Raw genomic sequence first — 14745 nt, 5'->3', positions numbered from 1 at the left:
ACCTCTGAGAGTGTGTATATCTATAAAGCTGAGAATTAGTCAAAAAAAAATTTTAATTTCGAGAAAAGAGCGAGGAAGAAATATAGTGGAATGGAGGTCAAGCACCTGCCTTTAATTCTAAAACACAATTTCATGTGTGATAAGCTCATGATGTGAAATCACAGGATACCCAGAGAAAAAGCACCAAGTTTGGCATCTAGCATCTAGAAGGACTCAGAAGCAGACAGTCTGGATCAGAGATGATGAGAAATCAGTGAGTCAGCCCAGAAATCCATTTGTTACACTAGTATGTTTGCCAATTTCTGGACTGGATTTCTAGACTGGGAAGTTGGGTCAAACCTCAGACTTGGGACACCCAGGATTATCTGAAGCCAAACACTATTTTCTTCTACATTCACAGATTTACAGAATGTCCACAGTATGGGTGAATATTGTCCAGGTCTGAGAAAGGGTGTATCTTTATGATACTATTGGGATTTTTAAAAATTGGTTTTATGTCTATAGCAAACACTGTATACAATAGCATGTTTGACAGCTCATCTTTATGGCTTATTCCATTAGATTTTGTTTAGGTTCAGGGAAATACAGCATGCTAGGGAAAGAAAGGGAGTTTTTTCCAAGAGGTGGGGAATCAAGAGTTAATTGGATAAATCAGCATTGACCACACCCCATAGGATAATAAGATAATAGAGTATAACAACTGTATTAAAGTGCTTGGAAGGAGACAAGAAGGAGAGAAGGGAAGGGAAAGAAAGGGAAGAGAAGAGAAAGGAAGGGAGAGAAGATCAGTTCTCTGAGAACTGCAAATATTTGACACTTCCCAGGACTTCCTAGTATTGGGAAGAGCCTATAACTAACACAGTGAACTTAGAACTTTTTTTTTTGCCTAATTTCTTTGGTGATCAGGTTGGGAGAGCACTGCCAACCAGTGGTTAAAACCTACTTGAAGCAATAGGAGGGGAACTGTATTTCAGACAAAAGAGATGAATTCATGGAGATGGGGAAATGAAGCAGTAGTTTGCCAGTTTGGCCAAAACACAAAGTGTAGGAAGGAAAGTAATGTGAATAATACTGGGAAGATAAATTGGAAGCAGATTGTAAAGATTTTTAAATCAGTCTAAGGACTTTCTTTTTAATCCTAGTAGCCATAGAAAATGCCGAGTGATCACAAAATGTTAAAAGCTTTATTATGTTTCCATTGGGATAGGATGGAGGATCTGGAGAAGACACCCAAAAAATCACAAAGAAAGAGAAGCTTGGTTAGGTCTTAATCTGAATAGTTGGAAGCTATTAATGAAATACTTTCCTGCTAAGGTTATCTTCTCCCATTTCTGCACCCATTTCTTTTATGTGTCTATATATATTATAACATTATATTATACATTATAACATATATTACATGTATGTTATATATGGCATATACAATGTAACATCTATTTCATGTTTTATGCATATAAGTACATTATATTATACGTTATAATATTATACACATTATATATTCCTACATTATAATATAAGCTTGAGCACAAGAGATGTTTTTGTTCTGCTTTGTATACTAAATGATTAGCAAAGTACTTGGATAGAGTAAGCACTTAATGAATGCTTATTGGTTGTTTGATGAGAACATGAATCTATTGAAAGATTTACATATTAAGAGTTTATTATGTTTAATTCTCTATGCTAAGAGATGAGAGAGATTCAAAAATGACCTATATAATTCTTGCCCTCAATATTATAATCCAATAAAGGAAATGTCATATATACAAACAAATATAACACAAGAAAGAATGTAAAATAAAGGGAAAATGGCATAAGAAATAAAAAATAACAACAGTCTTGGGATTGGAAGGGATTTCTCAAGGCATTTAGTTTAATCTCTCCCCTATCTAGAATCCCTTCTATTTAACTGCCCAAGAGTGGCCATCCAGCCTTTGAAAATCTTTAGTGTAAGGGAAGTCACTGTCTTCTAAGGAAATCAGTTTCCCTTTTGGACAACCCAAATTCTTAGTAATATTATGCCAAAAATCTGTGTCTGCAAATCCTGCTCTAAAGAGAGAGCTCATTTGATCTTTGTTAGCAATATGAAATTTTCACAACAAAAACTTAATCCTCAGAGCATATCCATTCACTCTTTTTGACCAGACTTCAATTTGCTTCAATTTCTAAGACTTTACAATTGTCCTTTAAGAAAAGTTTGCTCAAATAGATTTTTGTATCCTTTTTTAATGATTTCCTCATAATAATACTTTCATTCCTTCAAAGAAGCTGATTGAACATCATTAGTTCTTTTTTTTTTAAAAAAAGAGCAACACCTAGCATTTTTCTCAAAGTGATTTAAAGCTATCATTTTCTCAATTTTTTTAAACAATCATTTTCTCTTTTGAGTCTCACAATAACCTTTTAAAGTAAAGAGTCCAAGTATTATTATTCTCATTTTATAGATGAGGAAAGTAAAGCTGCTTAAAGTTAGATGAGTTGCTCTTGATCACATTGAGGTGCCAGAAACAGGCTTCAAACCTCCACATTTCTAACTCTAAGTACTACATTGTTGTATTGCAATACCTCCCCATTAGTTCTTCAAAGAATGTTCAAAGAAGTCCTCTTACCTGTGGTTCTGAGAGATTGGGAGGATCGTGGCTATCACAGAGAACAAACTCAAAAGAATCCTCAAATATTTCTCCACCAAAGTGTCGATAGTAAATAATTCCATTAAAGAGATCTCTCTGAAGAAAACCAGGAACTGGATAGCCTGTTGAATCACAGAACAACAAGTAACACTTTGCCTAGCATCTTTTGATAACCAACCTGTCTCCTGCAATTGACACTGCCTACTAAAAATCATTCGTCCTGAATGTACTAAATAAATACTTTGCTAAATCTCACTGGTACAGAATAGTTATAAAAATATTTGGAGTGGGAAAGAGAAATGAGGTAGGGTCAGGGGAAAATGCAAATTGTCTCTTTAAAAAAAGAAAATATAGTTTTTCTCATGACTAATGTGTTGAAATTTAATTTATCATCTTTAATAAATATAAGAATTATCAGTCATTAGCACATTAATAATTCATGTAAATGTTTCTTGTAAAAATTCTTTTTTGTGTATCTAAAGTCAATTTGCTTTCCTTCATAACCTAAAGATCCCTTCTTTTTTTTTTAAATCCTTTTAATACTATTAATTTCCATTACCAGCTTTTTTTCCCTTCCCTAACAGAAAGTACAAAAGTACAAAAGCAGCTTTGAGCCCATTCTAGGTCCAAACTATTTCTTAAAATCTGATTAGAGTGTTCTAAATCACTGACAGTTTATAAGAAAATGCCTGGAAAAAATCCACAATGATGTGAAAGTGAGCTTGCAATAAACACGTAATAAATATGGACACTGTCCAGGAAAAAATAATAAGGGAAAAGGACACTTGTCTTACTGTAATTGTCCCCTAGCTTACCAATGAGTCCTGACCCTGGTTTCTTTATGATTTCCCCAGCCTGGGAAGGTTTGGTGATATTAAAGAATATGTAATCATCACTGGAATCCATGTCAGAAGCTTTCAGCATGGAACTTTGGATGAGCACAGTCTGTCCTTCATCAAGTGCAATCACAACATTTGTTATGAGGAGAGGGGGGCTGTCATCTTTAGGCAGGATATTGATGGGAAACTTGTGGCGAGTGCTATGGTGGCCATCAAAAATCCTGAAGACCACAAAATCCTTGGTGGAGTCACTGTCATCGTGATGGTAACGAACAGCTCCAGCCTGAATGTCAGCTATGGTGAAAATGAAGCCTTTCCCTCCTGGAAGAAAAGGAAGTGAAGGAACTATTGAGATAAAAGCCTAAAATACTACAGAAAAATACCATGTGGCAATCAATACCACTATCACAGAGAGACTTAGAGCTGAACAAGACCTCAGAGAACACGAATACAATTCTCAGTGTGTAGATGAAAAAACCAAGGCTAAAAAAGGGCATATGACTTGTTATGAATTATAGGCAAATTCAAGATGGTAACTCAAGTTCTCTGACTCTGGTTTAGGAGTTTTTTTTTTAATTGTCATCACCAAAATTCTTCTTGGAGACAGTAGAATACACAGAAGCCCTCTTGTTTGTCATCTTTGGACAATGAGTCTAATGGTCCTCATGGAGATTCAGGTCAACAGTAGCCTAGGAGTGGCAAAGCATAAAGCTCACCCACTTCTCCACTTGTAATGGAATTAAGAACACTGGCTTGGATTCAAGCTAAAGACTCTTTTTGAAAGTTCATCAAAGAAAGACATAGCTAAAGTTGCCTACCAACCCACCAATAGATAACTCTTTTGTATACATGATTGTTATAACCACAAGACATGTGGAAAGCAATGTGGTTACTCCTTATTGAATTGCCAGTGATTTATGCAAAAATATGATGCCATTTTTATAGTAGTCATAAATAAATAAGAAGAGCAACCCAGTATTAAACTGTTATCTGTTATATCCTCATCTTAACTCTTACATTAAATACACAGAAGTAGGATAACTATATTAGGCAAGGCAAGATAACATTGGAATAATATCTGGAAATTATTTCAGATCTTGTGTGAAAGTAGATGTCACTTTATTCTTGAACTTCCTACTTGAAAATGGAGTCAAATCATGTTCTTCCTTCTGAATCTCCAATAAGGACACTTATTATGAGAGTAATTATATTAAGGCCCTAGGACTCTTTAGAAAGAACAATACATATAATCAAAAAGTATAAGACTTATTTTTGTTATATTGAATATTGTTAATTACTGGATGACTGGCCCTTCTTTGGCAATGAGGATCACAACCCCCTTAGGCTTATGAGTTGCCATCTCCAGAATAATTCACTATTATAAACGCAAGTCACTTAACTTTCAATATCAGTTTCCTCAACTATAAAGTGGGAATAATAGGGCCCACTTAACAGGACTACTATGCAGATCAAATGAGATAATACATTTAATGCATTTTATAATCTTTAAATTATTATTTTAAAGTTAGGTTTATTGTTGCTATTAAATGCATCAGATGCCTTTATCATTCCATATTCCATTCAGTAACTTAAACATGATAGATCCTCCATAAATGTTTCAGGAATTGGACTGAGGCAAAGGATAATGGTCAGCTTACCTCTTACAGTAAGTCTCCCGTGCTGTAAGCCATCAACAATGACCAGGCGAACAGCACTGATGTCATCATTGTCTACTATCTGAAACTGCTCCCAGGTGATAGGTCTTGACTGTCCTTCCAGCAGACTGAGACCTGTAAGAATTAAAAGAGGATTTTTAAAAATCTGTGCAGTGCTAATAGATCTATTGTAAGAGAGTCATGAGAATAGAAAACTAGAAGATTACTCTTACAGGATTATCTGCAAATTAAATATTTTGAAAGTATTTTAAGGTACTATGATCAATTTTCCTTTCAAAAATATATATTCCATTTTAGTTGTTAAGACAGAGTCTCCAAAGGGAAAATAGAAGCAGAAATTAGTGAGCAAATGAGTTCATAGGGTTTACTATTATGGTGATTTCTCTAAGATGCTGGAACCAGGGGCAGCTAGGTGGCACAGTAGATAAAGCATCAGCCCTGAAGTCAGGAGGACTTGAATTCAAATTTGATCTCAGATATGTAACACTTCCTAGCTGTGTGATCCTGGGCGAGTCACTTAACCCCAATTGCCTCAGGGGGGAAAAAATATGCTGGAACCAGATTTAGAATTCAATAAGATCCTTTGAAATCATCCAGTGCTTCAGGATTGGTTTACTGAGACTCTGAGAAGCAAGAGATTTGTCCACCTAGGTATTAAGTAACTGAGTTGTTACTTTGATTAACTATAGGTACCTCCAACCAATTTAGCAAGCCACTGAGTGTTGTCCATATGCAAAGCTCCAAATCAGAAACAAGGGATATCATGAAAAACAAAAAATTGCCCTCCCTACCCTCCCACAAGAGACAGTTTACATTTCATAGGGGTTGAGGATGGTGGCTAGAAGGTGTGGGGACTACTTATTATGCCTAAGTATAGGCAGGATCATTTCAAAATGAAGAAAGCAGGAATTACTAGAGGCTTTAAGAAGGTTATCTCCATAGGACATGACCCATGAACTAAACCTTGAATAAAATGGAAGATTCTAAGGGGCAGACATTAGGAAGGAATGCATTCCAGACACTATGGACAGCTTGACTAAAGGCACTGAAGTGGGAAATGCTTTGGGAAACAGCAAATAAGCCTATTTGACTGGAAAAAAATAGTTCCTAAAGAGAAGTAATGTGCAATAATCCTGGAAAGCTAGAGCCAGATGGTAAAAGGTAAAAGAATAAGCTAAAGAGTTGCTCATTTTATATTAGGGAATAGAAAGAGAACTAACATTTATATGGCATCTACCCCCTAAGCATTGCATTAAACACTTTCATGAATATTATATTATTTGACCCTCACAATAACCCTGGGAGGTAGGTACTATTATTCCCACTTTACTGGTGAGGAAACTGAGGTAAAGGTTAAATGGTTTGCCCAAGTTCATCCAGTTAGTAAGTAGCTGAGGCCAAATTTGAATTCAGATATTCCTGACTCTAGACTTGGCACTCTATTCACTCATACCACCTAGTTTTCTCCTAGAAGTCATAGAGAACCACTAAAAGTTCTTGAACAATAGAGAGACAATAAAATTCACTTTAGGAAGATTGGGGGAGGGTGGCAGTTTTGTGGAGGAAATAATAGAGAGATGAGATACTGGTTTCTTAAGAAACAAATACCTTATTTCTTTCTTTTACCGCCTAGTTTAAATGTCTAAACTTAAAATCAAACAGTTTCATTTTGATCACTTTTAAACTTTTATATTGAAACTGTATCAAATTAAAATAATGACCAAGATATCCCTTACAGTACAGTTGAAAAAATTCACTCCCTGCCTTCATTGAAAAAGATTATAAACATGAAGTATTATATAAAAAAATCAGTCAAAGTGGGTTCGTTCTGCTGAATTCCTTTTTTTTTTCTTTTTTAACCTAGTACAGGGGTCCTCAAACTACGGCCCGTGGGCCAGATGCAGCAGCTGAGGACGTTTATCCCCCTCACCCAAGGCTATGAAATTTCTTTATTTAAAGGCCCACAAAATAAAGTTTTTGTTTTTACTGTAGTCAGGCCCTCCAACAGTCTGAGGGACAGTGAACTGGCCCCCTATTTAAAAAGTTTGAAGACCCCTCTAAAACAAGGAAAACTTCACTGGGGAGGGGATTATAGAAAGAGATATTTGAAAATAAATATGATGTAAGAACAAAAATTATAAATAACAAGAAGATAAAATGGAAAGAAGAATGTATAGCATAAATTTTTGGATGATGGGGGAAAGAATTAATATGAACCTTTTAAGCTTTCTAAAATGTTACTTTTTAATTAAGCCATCTTTATTCAACAAATATTTTATTTTTAATTGTATTCATTTTTCCATATATTTATTCTCTCCCCTATTTCTCCTCCAAATTAAATATACATGAAAACATAAAAATGTGCAGTCAATCCAAAAATTCCTACATTGCCCATGCCTTACTCTGTCTCAACCCCAAAGCAGACTTATGAGTAAGGGATTGGACAAGAATTTTTACCCTCGTTTATATTTATACCCTCATACTTTTATTTTATTTGCCCTCATTTATGATGAAACCAAGCCTCAGAAGATTTCTGATCTCTTCAAGTATGAACTTGAGTTTTGTTTATTAAGAATAATGTTATATATTTTTAACATGTTTAGCATATATTGGGTTACTTGCTATCTAGGGGAGGGGATGGGGGAAAGAGAGACAAATTTGGAACAAGGTTTTGCAAGGATCAATGTTGAAAAATTCTCCAAGTTGTTGTTGGAATCTTTACAAAGTGTAAAGTCATTAGAGTTGATAGAGACAATAATTATCTAATTTAGCATGGATCAGTATGATTGATTTGATCCTACAAAGAGATGTTATGGTCCAGAAGAAACAAGGTACTAAGTGGAACTGAGAAACAATGCTTGTGTTGTTCACACCTTTACTCTTTGGAGTTCACACCTTTGGGAGATTTAGAGTGGGAAGGATCTTGGAGAGCATCAGGTTCAATCCCCTCGTTTTACATATGGGAAAATTGAGACAGAGAGGTTAAGTGACTTGCCCATGGTCACCCAGCAAGTAAATATGTGAGGAAGAATTTGAACTTCAATCTTCCTGACTCTAAGTCCAGCTTGGATAAAATGATTTCTTATGGTCCCTTCCAGCTTTAAAGAGCATGATCCCTAGAACCCCTTTGTATATCCTTGAGTTCAATTTATACAATGAATAATATTGAACCTCACCCATGTTCCATGACACTCGAGGAGCATTCGTGTCTGCTGTTCTGATAGAAATATGGACTGTGATTGGTAAACTTTTTTCAAAGAAGAAGTCGTATACTTCAAATTCCACCTGTTAACAGAGAAATCCATTTGCAGAACTCATTGACAAGATGCCATATAAAAAACAGAAAATGGAAATAAGTGTAGGTTGTTTCCTGCTTAATTTCATTCAATTTAATTTAACAAGAACTTATCAAGCACCTACTAAATGCAAAACACTATGCCTGGCATCAGGATTGCAATGATGATGATATTAATAGTCCCTATCCTCAAGGATTTTTATGTTCAGTTGGGGAAAGAGGACACACACACAATATTTACATAGAGCTATTAATCTAAAATAAAATAATAAATATTAATATAATATAAATTAATATAAAATAAAATGAAATATTAATACAAAGTATTATGGTAAGGAAAGTGCACTAATTAGAGTAACCAGAAAAGTTTATAGGTTCCATATAAAGTGGCACTTAAATTTAGCCTTCAAGGGAGTGAGAAATTCCAAGATTTGGAAATGGAGAGGGTATATATTCAAAGCTAGGGATTCTTAAACTGGGATATACAAATTGGTTCATGGATAGATTTCAGGAGATCCACATGCGCTTGTATTGGAAAGAATCCATCTTTATTTTAACTCATCTTTTATTTCCTTTAAATCCTATTTATTTTTAAATGCATTAAAAATAGCAGCTCTTTTAGTGTTGACAAACAATTGGAAACTGATGTGATACCCATCAATTGGGGAATGGCTGAACAAGATGTGATATATAATTGTGATGGAAAACTATTGTGCTGTAGGAAATGACTGGTAGGATGCTTTCAAAAAAAAAAAACCTGGGAAAATTACATGTAGTTATATAAAGTGAAGTAAGCAAAACCAAGAGAACATTATACACAGTAACAACAACATTATATAGATAATTAACTTTCAAAGACTTAGCTACTCTCATCAAGACAACAAAAAATTCAAAATAATTCCAAAGGACCAATGATGAAAAATGTTATCTACTTCCAGAGAGAGAATTTATGAATTCTGAGTGCAAACTCTGAAGCATACTTTTTAAACTGTATTTTTCTTACTTTTTTTTCCAACTTGGCTAATATGAAAATGTTTTATATTTACTTCACATATTTAATATTATATTATTTGCTTTTTCAATAGATGAGAGAAAAGGAGAGAATATAGAACTCAAAATTTTTAAATGTTAAAAATAAAAATAATTTTAAAAATTTTAATGAGTTTTAAAATATCCATCCTCAAAAAGGGTCCATAGATCAGATTTTCAAAGGGGACCATAATATAGAAAATGTTAAGAGTCTCTACTTTACACTCATAATCTTAAACTCAAATTCCTGTTTAGTTGAAGTTTATGTCATTTGTATAGTTGTATTGTTACCATTTCAATGTTTTTTTCACAAAAATGTATAATTTAATTTAATGTTATACTGATCAAACCAAGGAGATGAAGGCCTTTTCAGAACAATCAACAGCTACTTAAAGGTTAGGGTTTGAGATCTATACTATAAGCAATTCTCACTTCAAATACAAAACAGAAAATATCACTCATAAAAGAAGTAATAAATATGGAACACGTCCTATGTTGGAAAGCTCATAGGTTTGGAAATTGTAATGCATAGTTTCATACCTAGACTCTGTCCTTTTATTACCTATGTGAACTCAGGATATTTTACTTTGGCTTTGGTTTTTTAATTGTTGTTGTTGTTCCATTTTCCTCCTATGTTAGACTAAATATCTGTAAGATGGCCCTTTCTATTCTGGGATTCTGTAAAAACATAAACTTAGGATAGAAAAAGATTAAAATTATGTAATAACTCTTGATTTTATAAACCACTGGTCCAAGTAATAAATAATTATAGATACTCCATTTGGGATCAGAACCATTGCAAGTCTCCTTTCAGAAGCCTTACCCAAACCAGCCAGGCCCCAAACTCACGGGCTATTGTAATTTCCAGGCCACATAAGCTCATATGACAATATTCTTAGGACTGAAAAGAAACTTAACTCCACCTAAACTCCAACTCCTTCATTTCAAAGAAGGAGAAACTGAGGCCTAAAAAGGTAGATTGACTTGCTCAAATTACTAATTATACACAGTAGTAAAATCACCTGCAGTTTGGATTATCTTTATTTAAAAGAGATAATTATCTGTACATTGTCGAAGAGCATGTGTGTGATAACAGAATTTTCTTACCTGTCTATAAACTCCAAGAAGGCAAGATTGAATCTTATCTAAACTCAATCTCCTTCTATCACTGACTATAGTCCTCTATTAACAGGAGATGTTTAAATAAATGAATTTAATAAACTGAAAGTTCTTGCTGTAAGAGTCACAACATTTCCCACATCTCAGTTTCAAGCCAAAATACCTGCACGGTAACCCTTTAAATAGTAGTATGACTGGCTCTGTAGCTGGCAGTAAAGCTTTGTCAATAATTAGAAAATTACTCCACCACAGGAAGTTTTGAGAGGTAAGGTCATCAGAAGAATAACTGGGGCTCTCACAACTAAGAAAGGGAAATGGAAGCAGAGGGTCAAAACAAGCATTTATTGCCCTAAAAGTCTTTCTGTCCTTGAGGGTGAGTATGGGGAGGAAATGCTTAAATTACATGGAAGGCAATTTGCTAACCCTGGGGACATTCATTTTCTACAATAAACCTTAACAACATTGATTTAAACTTTTCACCATGTTTTCACCAACTTCCTGGTAGGTCTTGAGGTAAGTAAGAGGCTATTATATGGGAGACTGTAGCCAGCTATTCTGCAGTAATACTAGAGGAAATGAGCTTTAGATTGCAGTCAAGGGGGCTTTAGATTACAAAGAAAGATCTCCTGACAGAGAAGACTATTCACTATGAGTTTCCAAGTCAGGTTTAGGAATCTTCTTCCTTGAAAGCATCTTCATAAATTTCAATTTGGAGAACCCAAGGGAAAAAATATATCTAAATAGCCATTTACTTTCCATAAACTACAGAAGTCTTCAGAAGAACGGACCTGCCTTCATTCTTAGCAATGTTCTTCCGTGCCCCCCACAATAATCCAGGAGCCACGTGGGCAGTTTTACTGCATGGTCCTGGATTCTCATCTACTAGGGAAAATGTACATGAAAGCTGTTTGACAGGGTCAGGGAAAAGTGGGGATGAACTGAATGATTACTTAGGGTCTCCAATAAATTCAATAAGTTATGAGCCTTGTTTCCACCCAGGTTACCTCATAATTTCTCCTCTCAATGTGGCTGCTGTTGGGAGGCTGATAGGCAATCTGCATGTCACTTAGATCTTTCCAGGTGAATGAGGAGATCTCTTTGGTATGATCCAACAGGTGGGTGAAGTACCCCTGGGGAGGAGGCTTGGTGATGTTGAACACCAGCAAAGATTTGGGTGTCTCATCATCTTCACAGTCCACAGTAGAAGTGGTGACAGAGGTCAGGATGAATTGATCCACCTCCAGAATGTAAGCAGGCATGAATGTAGCCCTGGGGATCTGATTGGGAAAGGCTGCTTTGATAGAGACAGGCAGCCACACATTCTCTGACTTTGGGAGAGGAAAAAGACCACATTAGAAAAATCAATAAACAAACAAAACTCCATACACTGCACCCTCATCAAGCTTAACTATAACCCCCTTGTCATGAACTGGGTGTCCCAAGATCATAATAGCCTAGATTTGGTGTCAGAAAGCAGTCCCAACCCTAAAAGTCCTTTCTTTACCTCAATTCCTCTATTTTTTACATATCCCAAAGAAACAAACTGACTTGACCAAAGTCACACAAACACTAATTTAAATATGGCTTCTTTGACTAGAAATCCAGCACTCTTTCTACAAAATCACATAGACTCTATTTCTCATTAATAGCCTCAAGTGCCTTGAACAGAATAGGTATTTAACAAAGTTGTATTGAATTGAAAATATTCAATTGCTTTATTTTCTGGAGATCAAACCACCCTTTTACCAAAAAATAAAAATTAAAAAAAAAATCACCAGTCATTAACATACAATTTAATACACAAAATTGCTACATGTGGATTCCCTAAATTGGGACAGTAGACAATAGAGAGAGCATCCAGGCAGCATAATATATAGTAGATAGAGTTCTGCACTCAAAGTTAGGAATATCTGAATTCACAAATTTGCTTCTGACATTTATTAGCTGGGTAATTATGGGCAAGTCACTTGTTCTGTCTGACTTTTAGCTGGCTGGTCCTATGCCAAGGTGAGGGATAACATATACACTCTACTGGTAATAAAACCATAGTAATTCAGGGCGTCCCAAAAGTCTATTGCACTAAGACTTGGGGACACCACCATGCTGTCACACAGGTGACTTCACATAATTCTTATAAGTCTCAAATGAGATAAATTACTTTAAAACTAACGGGTGCTATAGAAAGGCAGTTCTTATTTTCTCTGAGATACAGAATCCTTAAAAAATGTAAGGCATTTTTATGTGGGCAGCATAGCAAATAGAATGCCAGGCCTGGAATCCTGAAAACCCAAGTTTAAATCCAATTTCAGACAATCACTAGCTGTGTGACTTTGGACAACTCATTCAATCTGTTTAACTTCCTAATCTATGAAATGGGGTTAATAATAACTTCTACCTCTCAGTGTTATGAAGATCAAGTGAGATAAGGATGCTAAATCAGTTGATATAGTACCTTGGCACATGATAATTGCTATATAAATGTTAATGTTATTTATTATTGTTATTATTATTAATAAAACTACTATTCGGGAGACCTGAATTCTAGATACTGTTCTACTGCAGGTAACCTATAATGATCTTAGTTACTTGGTTTCCCCTTCTTTAGAATGAGATTAAAGGGCAGGTAGGTAGTGCAGTAGAGCACTGATCCTAGAGTCAAGAGGAACCTAGATCAGCCTCAAACATATAATAGCTGTGAGTCAGATTAACTCTGACTGCCTCAATGTGTTGTGTGTTTTTGTGCATGTGTGTAAAAAGGATTAGATGAGATGGTCTTTAAGATTCCTTCCTACTCTAACATCTTCTGGTTCAAGAATATTGGGATAGTATAACCATCATTACCATTAAGGTTACCACCAGAATCAAATTCGCTCTCTTGAGCAGGAAAAAATGCCAAATGATTGAAGAAGTCCAAACTAGTTATTTTCCCCAAAAAAAACCCAACTTGCTTAAATTAAATACAGACATGATAAGACTTTTGCAAAAACATCTGTTATCTATGATATTATAAAAGTAGTATCTTAGAGTAAGCCTAAAACTGTGTCATAGGACAGAAAAAAATTGGATATCCTAAGATGAACTCATAGGAAGACAAACAAGATTTGCACAAGTTGACCAATTATGGATTGGTTCCAATCTGTATTGTTAGAAGGTATACCCACATTGATGAAATCATATAATCACAGGAGTAAATGTTACTTATTACACAAGCTCATCCCAAGGAGGGTATGGAGTTTTGGCTAAGTCACACTATATAGGTCCTTTATTCTGCACAGCAGATGAAATATGGTGGACATTACCATTTGGGCAGTCTTTAAGGGGGAAAGAACAAAATGTAGCCTGAAATGAGTAAGAGAATTATTATTGCCAAGTAGCCAGCCATAGTCCCACTAGGTGATAGTATGTAGTGGGGGTGGAGGGGAAGAGAGAAGCAGATGGAACAAGATGATTATGTGCTGATTGTATATGAGTGTGTATTTGTGTATGTGTATATGTGTATTTTTTTCTAATCACCAACATTAATACTATCATAGTCTCTTCCTCAAGCAAACTTCCTCCTTGAATCCTTGGGCTTTCCAACTACATATATCACAGGGATTCCAGAGGTAAAGATCCCAACTTCATTTAACCACTAAAAATACACCAGGAAATATACACCCATAACCCTAAGTTCTACCTTGTATATGGATTTACTCCTGATGTCAGTGAGGTCCAGGCTGATGGAAATATAATCGACATTTGGAGAAGGGGGATGCAGGTGCTGATATCGCAGTCCCATTAGCAGAAACTCCTCACAGCTGACTTTGAGACTATCAATCTTCTTCAATCCTGGGGTACAGTTGCCACTAGGACACCTTGGATCTTTCCTGTATTCTAAAGGAACAGATAATGCATTAAAACTTTCCTTGATGAAAAATGTGAGAAAACAAAAGGCAACATATGACAAAGCCTCCCTCTCATGGATTCCATGCCAGCCCCCCTTCCAGAAACCCACCCACAATGGTCATATGTTCCTTTTCATCAGACTTCATATCCACAACAGAGTTGGTGGTTATCCTCAAAGGGTGTAATTTGCTGAAAAGTACAATCAATTGACCAGGCCACAAAACTCTCATGAGCCTCTTTACCCCCTCAGGAAATGCAGTATCAGAAAACTAAAT

The 14745-nt window shown here is 35.4% G+C and overlaps 1 protein-coding gene across 1 annotated transcript in view; it reads right to left on the bottom strand.

Annotated features, from left to right (window-relative positions):
* FREM1 (FRAS1 related extracellular matrix 1) overlaps positions 1 to 14745 on the bottom strand; it is a 122534-nt gene that overhangs the window by 97575 nt on the left and 10214 nt on the right. The window contains exons 4-9 of the mRNA XM_051987320.1: positions 14262 to 14458; positions 11590 to 11913; positions 8319 to 8427; positions 5125 to 5256; positions 3443 to 3787; positions 2607 to 2749 (exon numbers count right to left, since the gene is read on the bottom strand). Of these exons, the coding sequence (XP_051843280.1) occupies positions 2607 to 2749; positions 3443 to 3787; positions 5125 to 5256; positions 8319 to 8427; positions 11590 to 11913; positions 14262 to 14458 (1250 nt within the window). The remainder of the gene's footprint in view (positions 1 to 2606; positions 2750 to 3442; positions 3788 to 5124; positions 5257 to 8318; positions 8428 to 11589; positions 11914 to 14261; positions 14459 to 14745) is intronic.

The sequence above is a fragment of the Antechinus flavipes genome, chromosome 1 (genome assembly GCF_016432865.1).
Source record: "Antechinus flavipes isolate AdamAnt ecotype Samford, QLD, Australia chromosome 1, AdamAnt_v2, whole genome shotgun sequence".
Classification (NCBI taxonomy): Eukaryota; Metazoa; Chordata; class Mammalia; order Dasyuromorphia; family Dasyuridae; genus Antechinus; species Antechinus flavipes.
This window is presented reverse-complemented; position numbering and strand designations above follow the sequence as displayed.